This window comes from Tubulanus polymorphus, chromosome 6 (genome assembly GCF_964204645.1).
Source record: "Tubulanus polymorphus chromosome 6, tnTubPoly1.2, whole genome shotgun sequence".
NCBI classification, from domain to species: domain Eukaryota; kingdom Metazoa; phylum Nemertea; class Palaeonemertea; order Tubulaniformes; family Tubulanidae; genus Tubulanus; species Tubulanus polymorphus.
Genome location: NC_134030.1, coordinates 830,155 through 848,881, shown reverse-complemented (window position 1 = coordinate 848,881; position 18,727 = coordinate 830,155). Strand labels below are relative to the sequence as shown.

Here is an 18,727-nt window from a genome sequence, read left to right as displayed (position 1 = left end):
GAACCTTTCCAGCAGGTTCGAATCCCATATAAACACGGAACTAATTCTTTAAATTTGTAATAAAGATTTTTATTCGATAATTACATATTTACAATATTTTACATTCAACAATATATTGATATTCTATTTTTAGCACTCATTTTATCATAGAAAGCACAGGACTAGGAATAATTTGATACACTGCCGCGAGTCGCCGCTGCTGCAGCTGAATTCTACTAAAACCGTGTGATCTTAATCGGAAAATTCTCAGTTATCAAGTGGTCGTCATGGAAAACAATCACAATGTTACATTCAAATTCTGAAAATAGAGAAGAAATAATTGTAATGATTCGCTCGACCAAAATGTTTAACAATAAACCCTGGAATTCAGCTTCTAAAACGGAAAAACTAACCGACTTTGAAGTTTGGAGTGTGAAGCGTTGGACTCGTGAAAAGTCTCGGGAATATCATATAAATAGGAATCGTCAGATTACGACACACGTCTCCCTCGGCGATCTGAATATTCTGAATCTCCGTCGCTATGGAAACGAAAAGAATATAGCAACAATTCGAACGGTTACGGATAAGTTTACTAAGTTTGTTACGGTAGTTATTACAGTCTTTAGCGTAACCCTCCGCACAGCCGCACGTCTCAACACGGACCAGCTGCAGTTCAACTGATTTTATCGGGGCTTCGCAACTTTCAACAACTAACTGAAAACAGGTCAAATTCGAACAATAATCATCGTCAACGAACAGGTCATATTTGAACAATAATTATGTCAACAAGTCGAAAAAGAACAGATTCTAGTTACATATTGTTAGTTTAGTTTTGAAAAAATGTACAACCCACGACCTGTGTAACTGTGTCCAGTAATAATTCCCTCGTTACTTACATCTCCGGTGAAAGGCTCATTTATTTTACAAATTGTCGCGTCCAATTTACCGGTAACCTTAAACCGTGGAATATTGTATTTCTGAAAAAGTAATTTAAATTGTGGTTTATAGTCAGTAATCAGAAACTGGGAGTAAGATCCAGTTTTACAGTTGTTAAGGGAGCATCTCAAAATTTTGATAGTTACTTCAATTAGAATAACTCGCAGAAGGGGGTTGGGTAAAAACCAATGGTGTAAAACCAATTAGACAGTTATTCTAATTGACGGAACTATTGAAATTTTGAGATGTTCCCTAACTGAAGATTAAGTTAACTGAGTTTTCAGTGAAATGTTAAATCACAAATGTTGGATTATTTCCATAGGGATCAGTCATTAAATATCAGGCATTAAATATGCATAAAATTTGAATTTTTCAACCCCCCTCCCCCTCCGGTCGCGAAATGGGCCATTTTTCATATACATTAAGCATTACAGTACGCAATAGCACTGACCCCTCCCCCTCCCCTAATGCGTACGTAATGAATAAATGATCCCAAAGTCAGCAGAGATTTCTCAACCCCCCCTCCCCCTCTGTACGCAAAATCAGCCATTTTTCATATCCATAAAGCATTACAGTACACAATTGCACTGACACCTCCCCCTCCCCTAATGCGTACGTAATAAATGAATGACCCCATAAACCACTTACATCTTTGACATTCTGTAAAGTGCTCGGTGTAATATTGAATTGTAAAGGTTTAGAAACAGCTTTCTCTTGTCCCTCGGCATCGTTCATTTCCACGATGAATTCACATTGTTTTTGTAGATCTTTATTTAACAACGATCGTTTCATATCAACTCTAATCAAATACTGTAAAACAACACAATTATAATAAATCATTAAATCAGTATCTGGATGATTGAATTAAATGGCGAGCGGAGAGACTGTTATATGGGACGGGGAGATGGAGGTCGGGGAGCGTTTTAAAGGGAGGCAGGGAGAGGTCGTTAAAAGAGGGATGTAGGAAGGGTCGTTTGGGGAGAGATGACATAGGGGAAAAGGGGGAGGGGTATGGGGAGTTTTTTTAGGGGAGGGGTGCAGAGGGAGAGGGGTGTTGAAGAGGGAGGCAGGGAGAGGGTGTTTAGAGGGAGTGGTGTCTTGGGGTGGGTGTTTTAGGGAAGAGGGTGTTTAGGGGGGATGTAGAGAGGGAGGCAGGGAGAGGGTGTTTAGAAAGATTGGTGTCTTAAAAGGGGTCGGGTATTTAAGGGAAGAGGGTGGTGCGGGGTTAGATTTACACCGGGAATCCTCACTGAGGTAGAGAGGGAGGCTAGATTTACACCGGGAATCCTCACTGAGGTAGAGAGGGAGGCAGGGAGAGGTTGCTTAGAAGGTTGTTTAGAGGGAGAGGATGTTTAGGGGGAGGTAGAGAGGGAGTGATATCTAACCTGTATATTAACAAATACACCGTGATACGTCTCGTACAGCTTGCGCCCGGTTTTACCTTTAACCGGTATTTCAAACGGTATCTCAGTTCGACCGGACGGCAGACGACCCGGTTTCGCAATCTCCATGTTTACTATCATCAACTGTATCGGCTGCAAGTAAAACACTAAACGGTCAATTCTAGTTACTGAACCAACGATCGGATATTTTCAAAAGAAAATTTCACCTTAAAATGATGCAATGGGACTATCTTGATGTTGATTTACACTTAGTAAATTGCATTAGAAATACAAATTGAGACTCAATAGTAGAGATGACTTCAGTTAAATGTGACGACTTATCCAAATGAGGACTTAGACTTAGTGAATTAAATTTTGAATTAGAAATACAAATTGAGACCCAAAAAAGTAGAGATAACTTCAGTTAAAGTGACGACTTATCCAAATGACAATGTCATTTACCTTTAATGAATTATAGAATGCTTCAAACAGCCCGACACTTTTAGCGCTGAGTTGAAGATCGACTTTACCATCGACGGTTAACGTGATTCCCTGGTGTTGAAGTTCACCTTTACTCGTTATAACAACAAAACCAGTCAAAATCTCCTAATAATAAAACATTCAACAAACATAGTTATCAATCATTAAATCTACGCGATCTATCTTACACCGGATCATTATCAAACAACTCAAAATATCGTCTTAACCGATAATAAACAGAGAATTGACATCTCAACGAGTGAACGTTGTGAGCACAGACTAAGCAAGAACTCACTTTTAAAGCAGATTCACGGTTTACCCTTTGATCGAATTGATAAAATTTGATTTCAAACTAAAGATTTAACTTACCCCTTCGTGGTAGATTTTATTGACCTTTTTTAAACGGATGTCTAAAGCGGCGTTCGACATTTTGACGGATTTTTATTTCCTACTTTTCTCCCATCAAAACAGTTGTAAAGACTGTGCTGGTGCTGGTTCGTGCCGCGAGTGGACGCGACGCCGCTGTCTGTTCATCTGTAGATTGTCTAGTTGTCCAGTGATTGATTTCGCCGCCGCCTCCAACTCGCACTCGCAGGTGATGTGTCGGGCTGTTTACAGGCGGTAGTTAGTGAAACCGCGGACAAAGGTAAGCCGCTTTATTTACTAAAATCTGCTGAAAATACGTGAAAAAATTCGTTAAATAAATCATTAAAATATTGAACTGAAAAGAGTTGAATTATTTAAACTCGAATCCTTTTAAACTGAGTTCATTTTATACCTGAGAATGTCAACATGAAATAAAATGGTAGTCTGTTCATAATCTGTTCAGTTTTTAAGTGCCGCTTCTTTAAGGTTTACAGATTAAACTATTCCAGAATAGGCATAGGAGTGTATTCTGGTGGAAACAAATGCGCCAGAAGTGAATTCTGGATTGATAAAACACCAATCAAAACCTCCCTTAAACATCTTGATGTCAGAAACTGGATTTGATAAATCAAATGTGTGAAGAAAATGCTTCATTCATTCATTCGATTCATTTCAGTTTTGACAGTGATCAGTAAGAGATTGTGTTTGAGTGGTTGTGGCTTACAAGATGTCTCTACCAAACTACCGGGCTCCCTCATTGGGCAGCTACCCTTCGTGTAAGTATCATGCTGAACCCCCCTCTCGTTGGGCGGCTTTAACTTTCAGATTTTAAGGATTTACTTTTAGATAAAGCGGGTTCGGGGGCTGACCCAGGGAGGCCACATTTGACGAAGTTGTTCCATCACTAAAAGGCACTTTGATGTCCAAAAAGACAATTTGAAGGCACTCAAAAATATTTGACAAGTTCCCCTCGGGAGCCGCAGTTTGAATTCAGATAAAGGATGAATTCCAAATGAAGATTGAATATTTCAGTATCTGTGCTTCAAAGTACTATCAGAAATTAATGTTTTCCCATGAATCTTATTTCACCAATAGAGGATATTTTAATCTAATTCTTACTTTTGTTTTCTCAACGAGAAACTTCAACGAAAAAGCAAAAATGTTTTAATTGATATATTGTTGATTATTTACAGCTCGTTACCGACCGCTGGGAGTAACATCGGGATCGACGCCGTTTATTACGAGTAGCCATGGTCACCCAGCGTTTAACCCCGTTAAAGGTTCAGGCTCTAAATCATCGAGTGTTCGTAACACAGTCATGGTCAGTTTCTACTAAAAATATCTCAATCCGTATTCATTTGTTCGAAAAAATATTCTAAAAAAAAAATATCGATTCAAGTTTGTCTTGTATCTAATGAATATGTTGTGTTTTGAATATTTTATGGGCGCAGATTGACCGTAAAATATTTCAGGATTCACGGATCCCGAAACCTCCGAAAGCCCCGGATAAACCCCTGATGCCGTATATGAGATACAGTCGAAAAATATGGGATCAAGTGAAGGCTTCGAACCCCGAATTAAAATTGTGGGAAATCGGAAAAATCATTGGTCAAATGTGGAGAGAACTTCCGGAGAGTGAAAAACAAGAATACATGGACGAATACGACGCTGAGAAGGTAAAATTCCCCCTATGACATCATCAAACTGATATAGACTCTTCCATTAAACTCCATAAATCCCTTTATGACATCATCGAACTGATGCTGTGAAATAGACTCTTCCGATAAACTCCATAAATCCCCCTATGACATCATCAAGCTGGTACTGTGACCCAATCCTAGCTGTCGATGCAATTCCCCCTATGACATCATCAAACCGGTGCACTGATATACACCAGTTTCAGGCTGTCCACAAAATCACCCTACGAGATCGAAATACCTACTATAACCTGTTTGATATAAAGATCCACTGTGCTTCCTGAATCCCCCTATGACATCATCAAACAGTGCATCAGTTGTACATCTGTTAAAAGTTTCGTTCAGAAATCAATTCAAATTTCTTCCTTTTTGAAATCAGTAAATTGTGCCATGGCCGACTGTTGTACTATGATAATGAGTGTAACATGTGACTAATAAAGTGTTAATTTTAAAACGAGGAAGTGAAGTATAGTGTGAGAGGAGAGAGAGAGATCAACATGTCGCTATACGCCAGGCAATATTTGATACATAGAAATGTTTGTATAGTCCAGGCAGATTGATATTCCGTGTATCCAGTTCTATAGTCCTGCGCCAAGTTTTACAAAAATGATTAAAACTCTTAAACAATTTAAGCTGAAGTGAATTGAGGAAATTAAATAGATTTAAGAGATAATTCTTTTTGTGGGTCTGGGTTCAGTTTGCCTCGTAATGAGTTGAAGTCAGTCTGAACTCACAACTGTGTTTAACCGATGAATTTAAGGGGTTTGAAGTTTAAATGTTATTCTATTTCAGACGCAATATGCTGAGAATATGAAAGCTTACCAGCATTCACCGGCCTATCAGGCGTGGGTCGCTGCTAAAGGCAAACGTAAGTTTCAAAATTCATAAAATCTCGGTTGAAAATATAACAAATTTTCTATTGAATTCTACTGAGTTCACAAATTAAAAACGGTTGAAGCTTCAGTTGGATCTTTAAAAAAGTCAGGGAATTTTGTAAAAAGAAAAAGCTAAAAATGAGGTAAAAGTCAGGAATATTTGTTGAGAATGCTTGCGTGTAAAATCATTTCATCTTTGTATTATGTATTTGACTGTTAATTGATTGGATTCTTAGCAGATCAAGTCAGTGAAAACTATGTCAGGGAAAAAAGCTAGTCAATTAGGCTAAAAAAAATTGATACCTTGTTTCTCCGCTCTGCTGAGCTTAAATGTTGACCCGGCCGGCCGCCTATCTACCCTTTACATTACTTTTTTTTAAAATCGTGATCAATTTTACCGTAACAGACCCGGCCGCTATAGAAATGAACTGTTTATAAATTTTATCATATTTTACAAAAATGACCCGGCCGCTGCGGAGAAACGAGGTATCATTTTTGTTTAGCCTTAAAAGCGGCCGCCCTTAGAGAGGGATTGAATGAACCTCAAGCGGAGATGAGGGACAGAGATGAGGGATAGAGATGCGGGACATGAGGGGTGTTTGAATGCGCAGGTCGGGTTTTACTATTCTGAAGTTTTTTCTTTCTGACGTGTAATTTTGCAGTTTTGGAAGTGATGGAAGAAGAGGAAGAACAAAGACGAGGAAGAGGTTCTAAACAGCAACAACAAGAATCTCGTATTAGTATTCAACCGGCAGACGATGATGATGGTAATTAGTCACTAGGGGGCAGCACTGTCAATAAACCGAACACTATGGGCCAGTTCCGTAATCATGGCTGCTGTTGCTCAAAAGCTGGTTAGAATTAACCAGTGGATAGTTGATATTTGGACAATTAGAAGTTCATCGTTACTACTATGGAATCTATCCGCCAGTTGTGTTTAACCCCTGGTTCAATTGCACAGTTGTGACTTAAGTCCAAAAGTGGTCTTAATTCTTAAGATTAGTTTTAAGTCCAAGTCGTGACTATGCATCTGGCTCCAGATCTCTATAGCCAATCTAACAACTAAAGTCTTAAGACTGTTTTTTGACTTAACTGGAACCTGTCGCGGGTGGTAGCACTCAGTATTGACTGTGCTAAGTATTGTCAACGTAACACCAGAGGGCAGCACTGATAACGATTCGCGTTTCATTTGTAGATAATGACGAGGGATTTTCGGTGAAACATATCTCCGCAAGTCGTTACCATAGAAACCATCGTTTAATCAACGAAATATTCAGCGAGAGTTGCGTACCGGACGTGAGAACAGTCGTCACGACAAGTCGGTTAGACGTACTCCGTAAACAGGTTCAATCTCTTCAGAAACATCAGAAAAAACTCGAAGACGAACTTCAGGACATCGAAGAGAAACACGAAACGAAGAAACGTAAATTTGTCGATTCCAGCGAAGAGTTTCACGGTGAACTTAAAAAGGTAATTTAGATTCGGGTAAAACTGGGAACACCAAGGGAGGGGGTAAAACTGGGAACACCGGGGGGGGGGGGGGGTAAACTGGGAACACCAGGGGGGGGGGGGTAAAACTGGGAACACCAGGGGAGGGGTGGGTCAGTAAACCCTTTAACTGGAATTTACAAAACTAGCATCCCTAGGGGACTTGGACCAGGAAATGGAGTCAAGATTAACGACATATGCCTTGAATAGAGGAGAACCCCTAAGTCTAGGAGATAGGAGGGGTTACTCCTCCTATCTCCTAGACCTGGGGGTACTCGATACCCCTAGGTCTAGGAGATAGTAGAGAGGAAAGTGCAACCTCGCAAAAAATCAAGCATCATGGAACGGAGACAAGAGATGAACCCCTAGGGCCAGGGGTTACTGCAATCTGGTAAAAATACAACCTCCTGGGGGAAGGAGTAAAGGTGAAACGAATCCTGCCTCAGGAACGGACAAAATGTGTCTCATAAATAAAACACTCATGAAAATTTTAATAATAAATTTTGACGTGTTATTTTTTGCAGTTGTGTTCGAATAAACCTGAAATAACGGACGCAATGTTCAAAAACATGGTCCTGAAGGCACGAGACGATCTGTTACTACGGCAACAACAGATGATCAAAGAACGTCAAGAGTTATTGGCGAAGCAGGCTGAAGAGGAGAAACAACGCGCCGCTGAGGAGGAAGAACGAAGGAGGAAACTAGAGGAAGAAGAACAGCAAAGGATGAAAGAGGAAAATGAGAAGAAAGAAAAGGTAGATTTGATGTTGTTGGGGAAAACAATGATTTTTTAAATTTTTCGTTTAGTCTAAAAAGAATGGGGAAATATCTGCGAATTCCGAAATCAGGGAATTAGAATTTTTGATGTCTAGTTGTTCTTGCTGGTGATGAGTGACACAAGGAACCTCTTGATAAGGAACAACCCCACTGAGGATATCTTATAATTTGATCAGGGAATTTGAATTTTTGGTGTCTAGTTGTTCTTGCTGGTGACGAGTGACACAAGGAACCTCTTGATAAGAAATACTGAAGATATCTTATAATTTTATCAGGGAATTTGAATTTTTGGTGTCTTGTTCTCTTGCTGGTGATGAGTGACACAAGGAACCTCTTGTTAAGAAACACTGAGAATATCTTATAATTTAATCAGGCAATTTGATTTTTGGTTGTCTTGTTGTTTTTGCTGGTGACGAGTGGCACTACTAGGGCCACTCGTCTAGTGCCTAGTCTAGGAACCTCCTGATAAGAAACTGCCCTCACTGAGGATATCTTAAAATTTAATCAGACAATTTCTGGTCAAGCGTCAGGGAAATTTGTAGGACCTATAACAGAATTTGTTAACGAAATGATTTCCAGGAAGCGTCTGAAAGTAAACCTAGTGAAGATACAGCACCGATAGATGGCGATACCGTTGTGAAGAATGAAAGCGCGGAACAACCGATGGATACACAAGACGAGACTGTAGCGACCGTGAACGAACCATCACCTACGCAACACACCGATTCTACTACCACCGGTAAGCAATAGAGGGCGCTCCACGTGAAGTCATACTTTTTTTTACCCGTTAGTGCAGAAGACCTACCATACTAAACAGGTTTGACTTGAGGATAAAAATCTGTTCTGAATTCCACGGTTTCCGATGCCGGAAGTTTCAAACTTTAACCGAAATCGAGATTGTGGATATCTGTAACTGATTTATATTTATATTTTTAGCCACTACAGCGCCCCCTACTGGTGAGCAACCCGTCAAATCTGAATCCAAGGTAAATTGTTTTTCTAATGGCTCTTCTCTCCTTTACTCTTCGAACTCATTAATTGGTTCGTGTAATTATGATTTCAGTCTGAAGAGGGCAGCACTGATAGTAAACCAGCAGCAGATGGCACAGAACAATCCTCACCTGCCACGACTGCTCCAGCCCCTGCAGAACCTATGGAAGTGAGCGAACCACCAGTAGCAGCAGCAGCAGCAGCAGCACCTGCTGTACAACAGACGGCTCCACCTGTCACTGATGAACCACCCCTGAAAACTGATCAACAATCGATTGAACCAGTAGCTCCACCTAGTAATAATGAGAACCCTACCGCTCCTGGTGGAGGTGATGCTTGATTTGATATCAGTGTCCAGTGGTTCTGAGGTCTCCTCCAGAATCTGAGGTCTCCTCCTGTATCTGAGGTCTCCTGAATCTGAGGTCCCCCTGGCTCTGAGGTCTCCTCCTGAATCTGAGGTCTCCTGTATCTGAGGTCTCCTACTGTATCTGAGGTCTCCTCTGGCTCTGTGGTCTCTTGAATCTGAGGTCTCCTGGCTCTGAGGTCTCCTCTGGCTCTGAGGTGTCCTCATGGGTCTGAGGTCTCCAAGGTTTGGAGGTCTCCTCCTGAATCTGAGGTCTCCTCTTGCTCTGAGGTCCCTGAGAATCTGAGGTGTCCTCATGAGTCTGAGGTCCCCCTGGTTCTGAGGTCTCCTGAGAATGTGAGGTGTTTGTCCTCATGAGTCTGTGGTCCCCTGGCTCTTGAGGTCTATCCTCATGGATCTGAGGTTTCCCCTCAGTGTGAGTGAGATCTCATGTTTGTATTTATCCATGTGTTCTGTGTATTCACTTCTATCATTTGTAGTTTTTCCTGTAATCATCAAATATAAAATCGTTTCGTGAAATAAAATCTTTTGTATTCAAAAATGTTTTGTGGATATTTCTTAACGAGGATGATTAAATCCCAGGACTGGACCTCTAGGGCGGAGAGGACCCTGGTCAATTTTAGGAATATCATTCTTATACAATTTTGTGAAGCTATGGACTGTCATTTTCTTAAATGATACTGATTCATCAAATTCGACTATCTTATTGTCTTATCACAAATTGGTAATCCGTATCAATAAAAAGAAATTTGTATTGAATTTAGACCACAAATTTGAATTTTTTTGATTTTTTTGTGATCACAACCATGTTAACATATCATATCAGAATACACAATTATAAAACGATGAATCGAATTCAGGAAACGGTAGCGAAAAAAATACTTTAGAAACGGTTGATAAAACAAGTGGGTTAAAAAGCTCTGTGCCGTACTGTGGCGCCGCTCTCTCGGTAAATCGACGCACTACAAGGTTATTTCCGCATTGCTGCCTCCAAATTCAGGTAATAAAACTCATAAATCGCCGATTATTTGTCATAAACGGATCAATTTTACTGACGAAATCGATCGAGGAGATATTCATTGAGTTTATCCTACCGGTTCGATCGGGATTCATGATTCAAAAATGGCTGCAAAATCCCAACTGAAATCCACAGAGAATCCACTGATTCTAGTCTGTGTGACCCTCGTTCAGTTATCATCGTTCTCTCGCTCTGTTGTTATAGGTTTCAATCATGTTGGGAAAAGTCGTAATCAACAATTTACGCCAGGTACACCGCGTAGTCACGGTAACGATGAAACGAAACATCGGCGTAACCGCGGCGACGTACCAGAAAACGGACATGGACCCGATTCAGAAATTATTCGTCGACAAAATCCGCGAATACGGAAAAGCTAGCAAGTACGTATCGGACGTAACTAACGTACGTCGGCTGTTTCTATGGTAACTGTAATGTGTATTGTTGTTTTATTTTTTTAGGTCGGCAGGTGGCGCTATGGTTGATGTCACTCCGGACGTAGAAAAAAACCTGAACGCTGAATTGAGTAAAATAGAAAAAGCGTATCAGGCGACCGGACAGGATATGACTAAATTCCCTGTATTTAACTTCACAGGTAAAAATACATTTAGTATTTAAGAGATGCTGTTCCAAATTTATGAAACGCGTTTCAGGGGATGGGGGCTCTTTGAAGGAGGTTGTGTCTTAACATCTGTTGTATACATAGAAAATGGAATTTCTCCCTAGAAAAAAAATCTCGACCATTTCCTGATAAATACCTTAGTAACAATGAACTTTCAATTGTAACTATATCGACTATCAACCGGTCAACTCGAACCAACTATTGACCAACTGCAGCCCCTGTTGTTCCAGATTGTGTTTGCAGACGATTAATTTTCTGAGAATCTCTGAATACAAAGTTCTGAGTAAACCTCATTCGAACCACGCGTGGATTGTCTGTTTAAACAGATGTTGTCTCGATCTAAACGTTTGATTATTTCTCTATTCAGATCCCGATTTACAGAAGGTTGATATCGGCGTCGACCAACAAGAGGCTCAAGCCAAACACGAAAAACTATTGGCCGCTGAACGGGAACAGCATGCTGCGGCCAATCAGCAGCAAGAAGCCATCGATCCAGACACTCCTTATTATTCTTATTAACGAGTATTTAATTAATTAGATAAATTTGATTGGATTAATTCTGTAGTAGTGTGTATATATATTTAATGTGGCGCGAGGCAGTGAATGTCATCTCTTACTGTTGCCTTCAATAAAAATCTGTTATCACATTTTACAAAAATAATTACAACAATCGTTTGTATTCGTTGAATTGACAACGCCGTCTAGTGTACGATAATGGAACTATCGGTCCGGTTTGCTGCTGGTCTCCGGGTCCCAGTTAAGATTTGACCGAGTTGAGTTGATCGAAAATGAACTAATTTAATTGGAGCCAAACTCACTACTGTGGAACAGGATCCTGAAGTTCATTGTGTCAGTTCCACTGTGGTTTGTGAGTTATGGACTGAATTTCCAACTTCAATTCAACTCGTGTGATAATGACCAGTTGTCACTCAAACCACCTCAGTCAGGGATTCAAGGAATATGTAACGCAAAATAGTCTCTGGTCGGCTGTATCTGGTTGTAATAATGTTCTACTGGATCCTCTTAAGGTAACTATAAAAAATACAACAAACTCTTAAAAAGATATTTGATGAATGTTGAGTCACATTTATTCATTTATCTAAAGAGTCACATCATCCAGATATCGGATATTGGTATTGAGATACTTGTATCGGATATTGATGTCTCGATATTTGTATTGGATACTGATATGATACTTGTATCGGATACTGATATCGAGACACTTATATCCGATACCGATATCGAGATACAATGTATTGGAATTCTATTCTCAATACACCCGGTACGAATTAACATCGACCTAATTTAAAACTTCATTTACATTTTACAAATACGTCAAATTTGTACAAGTTGTGTACATGATATACAGTTACTGTACAGAGTAAGACCAGCGGTGACCTCTAGTGTTCACACAAATAAACTGCATTCACCCGTTATTAAGTGAGGGAAAATTTCATTAAAAAAAAATATCTTCATTTGAATTCAATTAATAAATTTACACGTAATACGTTAAAAAGCAAAGATGAGCAGGAATTAAAAATATATATACATAATTATATAACTAAACCACGCCGCAGCCATCTACTGGTGAAATATAGAACTAAACCTGCGGCAGCCATCTGTCTTTATAAATGCGATAAATATAAAACAGTAGACGTATCACCCGCAGTAACCATCGTCGATAGCAACAACCGCATTAGCAAGTCAATTACCATAGTAACAATGTTATCGGGCGGTAGCCGGTTTATAACTGTTCGTCTATCGTTTTTTAAGAGTTTTATGTTTTTTGCGAGGAGATGGAGATGCTGCTGCTGAGGATGTAGAAGATGAAGATGATGATGAATAATGACGTTGTTTTTTCTTGGATGCTGCTGCTGCTGCTGGTTGTGGTGGTCGTGGTTTAGTCAGTTGTGTTGAACTATCCGACTGACTGGAATCTGAACTACTACCGCTGCTGCTGCTGCTGCCGCTGCTGCTGCTGCTGCTACTCGAACTGGAACTCGACGAACTCAGTTTACGTTTCCTGTTTTTCGTGCGACGATCGTGAATTTTATTCTTCGCTTTTTCCGACGATTTCGATTTCTTCTGTTTCGTCGTTTCTTGTTTCGATGTTTTACTAGTTCTCGTTTTCTCCGCCGGGGGCGCCAGTGTTTTATCTTTATGTCTTCGCGACGTCGAACCGTCGGATTTCGTGGATTTATCCCTAGAAAGATTCTCTTTTTTCGAAGGAATTTCTTGTCTCGACGGTTTTTCCGGCTGCAAGACTTTCGGCTCTTTTGTCTCTTCCTCTTGTTTCATGAGTTGTAACTCTTGTTTTGCTGTTGTAAACTCTTGTTTTGCTGGTGTTAACTCCTCTTGTTTTTCTGTTGTGATCTCTTTTTTTGCGGGTGTGATCTCTTCTTGTTTTGCGGTTGTTGAATCTAATGGTTTTTGTTTTATCGAGTCGCCCTCTCCTCCTTCCCCTTCGTCGCTCTCTATCGAATATTTACAATCCAATTTCAGTTTTTTAGTTTTACCAGAGATTTTAAAACCGGTAAAATTGATTTCTGATTTCGCTGCTATGACGATGGTGTCAACGGGCTCCGTGGCGGCGATGTGTTTCTCTATTTGAGGTGTAGGTGGAGCCACTATCGGTACAGTAGCGGGAGGAGCCACAGCGGGAGGAGGTAACGTAATATCCGATAGATTAGTTACTGCTCTCAGCTGCTCCTCCTCTGAATCAATAATTTCACCCTCCGACAAACTATCAGTTCTCGCAAGACGTTTTGTTGCCATTGATGATGCATCCGCTGACAAACATTGTTTATTCAATTGTTGCCGATTGTTGCGATGTTGCCGCGGACTTTTAGATCGTTTACGCTTTGAACTGTTGCGTTCGATTGGAATATTCGATTGCGGCGATGAAGGGGGAGAAGCTATAGGACTGGTAGGGGGAGAAGGTGGTGGTGACTGAGACGGACTACGCGCAACAATACGCCGTTTCTTCTCTTTAGACGAATCGCCATGGCGACTATCACCTTGGCGATTGTCGTCGTGATGACTATCACCATTTTTCAATGAATTTTCGTCAGTTTTCTTGTTGATCTGTGATGATGTTTTTTGATGTTCGTGATGATGATGAGATGTTGTTTTACTCCGTGGGGGGTCTCCTGTATCGCCACGGTTACTACTCGATTTCGAGGAAGAATCGACAGTCTTTTTCCGATCGGAACTCCGTGAACGGTCATCACGTTTACGTAGAGACCGTCGTAGTTCCCCTGAACGATCTTTACGTTCCCCTGAACGATCTTTACGTTCCCCTGAACGATCTTTACGTTCCTCTGACCGATCTTTACGTTCCCCTGAACGATCTTTACGTTCCTCTGACCGATCTTTACGTTCCCCTGACAAATCTCTACGTTCCTCTGACTGATCTTTACGTTCCCCTGACCGATCTCTACGTTCCCCTGACCGATCTTTACGTTCCCCTGATCTATCTTTACGTTCCTCTGATCTACCACCACGTTCCTCCGATCTACCACCACGTTCCTCTGATCTACCACCACGTTCCCCGGACTGTTGGCTCTGTTTCCGGGATTTCTCATTATCCAAACTCTTATCTCTATTTTGTCGTCTATAATTACGATCTTTACGTTCGCCTCGTTCCCGTGAAGTATCCGCCGCTGCTGCTGGTGTCACCGGCGTCGACTCTTGCGATTGTTTCGTCGTTGTCGTAGTTTTCATCACTATTTTACTCTTCAAACGTTTCTCCTCTTTTTTCTCTCTCTCGCTCGGCTCAACGCCGCGGAACGCGCTATGAATACGATCGTTCCACGGTTGTTGTAAATGTTTCGGGCGTCGTCCACGAGGTGGCGCTGCCGCCGGTGCACCCGAGTTGAAATTCGACGGCGGCGACGACGAGCGTTTGCGCGCACGACGATGTTTTATCGGTTCGTCCGATTGTTGTTGGTTCGACGACGCCGGTCTGTCAGATTCGGGACAATCTTCAGGATATAACTCGGCGAAACCGCTATGACCCCACCTTCAAAAATAATAAACACAAATCAGAGATATAATTATTTACCGATCAGCGTTCCACCAGGACCACAATTACCGGTATTCAATTTGAGGGGCGTTTAATAAAAGTCAACTACAAACTTAAAATGTTACTGTTCTAAACTGGTGGATTAATACAAGGGTGGATCTATAGGATTGTTTGAAGGGGTGAACTCTTTATTTGTCAAGAAAAGGGCAAATTTGGCCACGCGAGCGCCACAGGTCATCGTAGAGTGGAACCTCTTAACAAACTTGCATTCAACGATATTAAGACAATCCGATTAATTTCGTACTGGGATATAACAAACTATCATATTCATAACAAACAGATTTTCAGGTCCAGTGAAGTTCACTGTTACGAGGTTCCACTGTAGCGGGCTTTGGGGCTCACCCTTGAGAACTTAATCTAGTATAAAAGGGGGGAGGGGGGGGGGGGGTTTCTGACCATTTTCAGGTCATCTGAATTCATTCGTTTGTTGAATTTTCTGCGCAAAATTAGAAGGGGTTGGAAGGGTGAATTTATCCCCCCATGAAATATTACATTCAACGCAATTAAATTAGCTGTTCACAAATAACTAAGAAGATCAGTAGGGTTTTCTGCCTCGCTGTTTTAAATGTCGTACTAGAAAGCGTACGAAGATTTCGTCAAACATTACGCAACAATACGAGATACATACTTGTCGTCGGGGGCGATGAGACGATTGTTTTTGGCGACGCTGAGTTTTTTCGTAGATATCGGAGATACAATACGATCCATGTACGTGTGAGGAACCTCGTCGACTCGCGACCTCACTCCGCCGCTCGATCGCGACCACAGTCTCCCCGAGGACGCAGGAGAACGACTCCTATCGCCGTGACGACCATGATGTTTACGTTTATGATGATCTTTCCACATTTCGTCTTCTTCAACGACCTTCAATTAAATACAATTCAATATTTTATTTATCTATCGACAAATTTAACCATTTTTAGAAACGCAATTATAAAGAGATTATAAAATATGCCGATATAATTTTAAATGTCACTTCATCCATGATCCCTGGCAGGGATTCGAACCTGATGACAACGTTTGACTCTGCCATGTTCCTCCCTCTGACGGGGATTCGAACCTATAGGCATCGCTTCACTGAACCACACTAGACCGTCCGCACGTTGTATAATCGCTGAGGTAAATTTCACGGAAGAACTATAAATTGGGAAATCCCGGGCTCAAATAAAACGGGATATCTGATTGGCTAATAAGCGTTCGAGTCTTGTTTGTCGGGTCGAGTCTCGATGCCATCAGGTTCAAAACCACACGTTTGGCTTTGACCAACAGTCAAGGTGGATTTAGGGGGTGGTGGACTAGAAAACAAATTTTCGAATATGCAACGCGAGAATAGGTTTTTAATAACCAACAACATATTAACTTCGTTACCAACAACATCAAACATGCCTATGTCGACGAGTGCGTCAGGGCCGAGCAGGCTCTGGCCTGGATCGATGGAACCGATTGGCGTTCACTTCAGTGTCAGCAGCGTTTGTAGTTAGTTACCTAATCGTTGGTGGTAAGCTTTTTATAATCGGATGGGCTTATACCAACGTTAGGGATGACAAGGACCAAAACACGGTTGAAAAAAGTAACACTTCAAAAATATACTTTCTTTTCACTTCAGTCCACAATTAATGGCTTAATTCACAATCTAACACAGGTACCTTTCGAAATAATCCAATTTTATGTATGTTTCGAGTGGTTAATCAACATTATTTTGAGAAATTAATTAATTTCTCCACCAATTTCGCCATTGGCCGCCATTTCTCTGTATTGCACATGTGGCATGATAAGACAAGGGGACCTACAAGGATTTATATAAAACTTTCAAGACGAAACGACAATTTTTATTTTTGATGGTTTTCCAACTTATATTTCAAATCTTCAGGTTTTCCATATTAAATTATATTATAATAAATTCTGGTAAAAGAAAAATGTGAATAAGTGTTGATTTCTTAATTTTTTTCAATTTCGTCGTTTCGCTTCGTTAGTTTGTGCTGTTGTCCTGGCCTCAGTCCACAGGTGCCAGCACCTCCAGTAATTTTCAAAATGGCAGCTGTTGACCCGACGGAAATTTACTCTCACTTTACGGCCGATTTGCACATGGATTAAGATCGTCAGGTGAGGTGTTATAGGTATCAGACAAACTACGAATCTGTTGTGCGTCGATTACAACAAAAATTAGACGGATATCTTAAGAGACAATGAAATGCCAGGCAAATTACTCGTCAGTCAAATTGGCTGACAAAGATTTCATACAAAAATATCCGATTGTGAAACTAAACCACAGACAGGTTACTGACTACAGCGTTGCCGTTTGCGACTTTGATGATTTGGTATGACGCGACGGCGCCGGGTCGGGAGGGAGAGCGAGGGGAGGGGCCGCACGGCGGATTACCTTGTTATGGGCATCAGTGTGACGAATAACGTTTTTAAGATAAACCTTTGAATGTCGTGACAACATCAAAGATATCAACACAGTTCCACAATTCCACACAAATCCACTTCTGAGAGGAGAATCAGACACGGAAATACGGAAATACACTCTTTACGCATGCGCAATATTAACCCAATTCAATTCAAATATACGGCTCGATGCAAGCCGCCAGAGCCTGATTTTAATCGGACTGGTTAGCGGTCTCTAGAAGAATACTGAATGTAGACTGGTTACCGGTCTCTGTCTTCTTTATACTGGTTAGCGGTCTCTATCTAGACTGGTTACCGGGTGCCCATCCTCCATTTTACATTCTCGATGCATGTCAAATAAGGTCAAACATGTTAATTAGCAAGTTGCGCTTTCGCCATGCTTATTTTTTTCGCAGGTTCGTGGGCGCGGCCATCTTGGATTTTAGAAACGGTGGCAGCACGGTACAGTCAAAGTCAATACAAATATACTATATTGAATAAAGAAGTTAGGTGGTAACGCCACGATGATCCGGCGTCTGGGATCCGTGACTTCAACAATTCAAATCGTGTCTAAATAATTCTAATTTCAGAAAAAAACTAATATTCCAAATCGTTACAACTGTCGTTATCTTTTAACTGCATCGTTGTCTTTACTCTTATTGGAATCATAAGGAAATGCCTCTCGGGACACCGGCCTCCACCAGGACCACTCTGAATCAATATCAGTGATTACTGAGTTCGAATCCGGGACACCCCTGTACATCCTCTATTCAGCATCAGGACCACTCTGAATCAGTGTCAGTAATTACTGGGTTCGAACCCGGGGCACCCCTGTACATCCTCTATTCAGTATCAGGACCAATCTGAATCAGTGTCAGTAATTACTAGGTTCGAACCCGGGACACTCCTGTTCTTCTCTATACAGCATCAGGACCACTCGGAATCAGTATCAGTAATTACTGAGTTCGAACCCGGGACACCCCTGTACATCCTCTAAACAGCATCAGGGCCGATCAGAAATAGCTAGAGTAACTATCGATGGAGTTTGTACCGGGTACAGTTATTTTTCAGTGTAGTACAGAATATACTCAAGGAAACAATTGAGAAAAGACAAATTGATTATTATTCCATTAAAGGATGAATTAGTGTCCTAAATGCAGGTTGGTAGCTGCATAAATAGTCAAATACATGAAAGTCTCCGAGACCTTAGAGTAATGGGACAAGATCGGTCCGATTACTCCTAGCCGAGTCGTAGTGAAAGGTGTCAATCTGTAACCTGGACCC

General features: G+C 41.0%; 4 protein-coding genes across 4 annotated transcripts; 2 read left to right on the top strand and 2 right to left on the bottom strand.

The window, feature by feature from the left end:
* Nucleotides 1-81: 81 nt before the first annotated feature.
* Nucleotides 82-3,427, bottom strand: LOC141906687 (vacuolar protein sorting-associated protein 26C-like). The gene is made up of 8 exons (XM_074795971.1): nt 3,147-3,427; nt 2,760-2,903; nt 2,301-2,450; nt 1,564-1,725; nt 876-956; nt 597-693; nt 393-518; nt 82-298 (listed from the first exon to the last, which is right to left on the bottom strand). Exons 1-8 carry the CDS (start codon nt 3,204-3,206, stop codon nt 216-218), a joined length of 903 nt encoding a protein of 300 aa, XP_074652072.1. The 5' UTR covers nt 3,207-3,427; the 3' UTR covers nt 82-215.
* LOC141906686 (uncharacterized) lies at nt 3,379-9,863 on the top strand. The gene is made up of 11 exons (XM_074795970.1): nt 3,379-3,423; nt 3,820-3,919; nt 4,337-4,464; nt 4,595-4,819; nt 5,633-5,708; nt 6,378-6,482; nt 6,911-7,185; nt 7,728-7,958; nt 8,560-8,719; nt 8,917-8,966; nt 9,044-9,863. The coding sequence occupies exons 2-11, from the start codon at nt 3,871-3,873 to the stop codon at nt 9,308-9,310; spliced, it is 1,566 nt and encodes a 521-aa protein (XP_074652071.1). The 5' UTR covers nt 3,379-3,423; nt 3,820-3,870; the 3' UTR covers nt 9,311-9,863.
* A 319-nt stretch (nt 9,864-10,182) lies between these two features.
* On the top strand, nt 10,183-11,601 carry LOC141906690 (ATP synthase peripheral stalk subunit F6, mitochondrial-like). The gene is made up of 4 exons (XM_074795974.1): nt 10,183-10,334; nt 10,557-10,732; nt 10,811-10,944; nt 11,339-11,601. The coding sequence occupies exons 2-4, from the start codon at nt 10,566-10,568 to the stop codon at nt 11,488-11,490; spliced, it is 453 nt and encodes a 150-aa protein (XP_074652075.1). The 5' UTR covers nt 10,183-10,334; nt 10,557-10,565; the 3' UTR covers nt 11,491-11,601.
* Nucleotides 11,602-12,056: 455 nt separating this feature from the next.
* LOC141906685 (uncharacterized) lies at nt 12,057-17,595 on the bottom strand. Its single transcript, XM_074795969.1, has 3 exons — nt 17,436-17,595; nt 15,684-15,919; nt 12,057-14,992 (listed from the first exon to the last, which is right to left on the bottom strand). The coding sequence occupies exons 1-3, from the start codon at nt 17,499-17,501 to the stop codon at nt 12,730-12,732; spliced, it is 2,565 nt and encodes an 854-aa protein (XP_074652070.1). The 5' UTR covers nt 17,502-17,595; the 3' UTR covers nt 12,057-12,729.
* Between the last annotated feature and the right edge of the window lie 1,132 nt (nt 17,596-18,727).

What these genes read in the sequence shown, in the direction of transcription:
- LOC141906687 (XM_074795971.1), bottom strand. Translation starts at nt 3,206, where the DNA reads ATGTCGAACGCCGCTTTAGACATCCGTTTAAAAAAGGTCAATAAAATC. An exon ending in CTTTACAGAATGTCAAAGAT is followed by an intron (nt 957 to 1,563) that starts GTAAGTGGTTTA and finishes TTACTTTTTCAG; the next exon opens with AAATACAATATTCCACGGTT. An exon ending in ATGAGCCTTTCACCGGAGAT is followed by an intron (nt 694 to 875) that starts GTAAGTAACGAG and finishes ACCTGTTTTCAG; the next exon opens with TTAGTTGTTGAAAGTTGCGA.
- LOC141906686 (XM_074795970.1), top strand. Translation starts at nt 3,871, where the DNA reads ATGTCTCTACCAAACTACCGGGCTCCCTCATTGGGCAGCTACCCTTCG. An exon ending in ACGAATACGACGCTGAGAAG is followed by an intron (nt 4,820 to 5,632) that starts GTAAAATTCCCC and finishes ATTCTATTTCAG; the next exon opens with ACGCAATATGCTGAGAATAT. An exon ending in CCGTCAAATCTGAATCCAAG is followed by an intron (nt 8,967 to 9,043) that starts GTAAATTGTTTT and finishes TTATGATTTCAG; the next exon opens with TCTGAAGAGGGCAGCACTGA.
- LOC141906690 (XM_074795974.1), top strand. Translation starts at nt 10,566, where the DNA reads ATGTTGGGAAAAGTCGTAATCAACAATTTACGCCAGGTACACCGCGTA. An exon ending in GAATACGGAAAAGCTAGCAA is followed by an intron (nt 10,733 to 10,810) that starts GTACGTATCGGA and finishes TTATTTTTTTAG; the next exon opens with GTCGGCAGGTGGCGCTATGG. An exon ending in CCCTGTATTTAACTTCACAG is followed by an intron (nt 10,945 to 11,338) that starts GTAAAAATACAT and finishes TTCTCTATTCAG; the next exon opens with ATCCCGATTTACAGAAGGTT.
- LOC141906685 (XM_074795969.1), bottom strand. Translation starts at nt 17,501, where the DNA reads ATGTTGTCACGACATTCAAAGGTTTATCTTAAAAACGTTATTCGTCAC. An exon ending in ACACTGATGCCCATAACAAG is followed by an intron (nt 15,920 to 17,435) that starts GTAATCCGCCGT and finishes ATTTAATTGAAG; the next exon opens with GTCGTTGAAGAAGACGAAAT. An exon ending in CTCATCGCCCCCGACGACAA is followed by an intron (nt 14,993 to 15,683) that starts GTATGTATCTCG and finishes TTATTTTTGAAG; the next exon opens with GTGGGGTCATAGCGGTTTCG.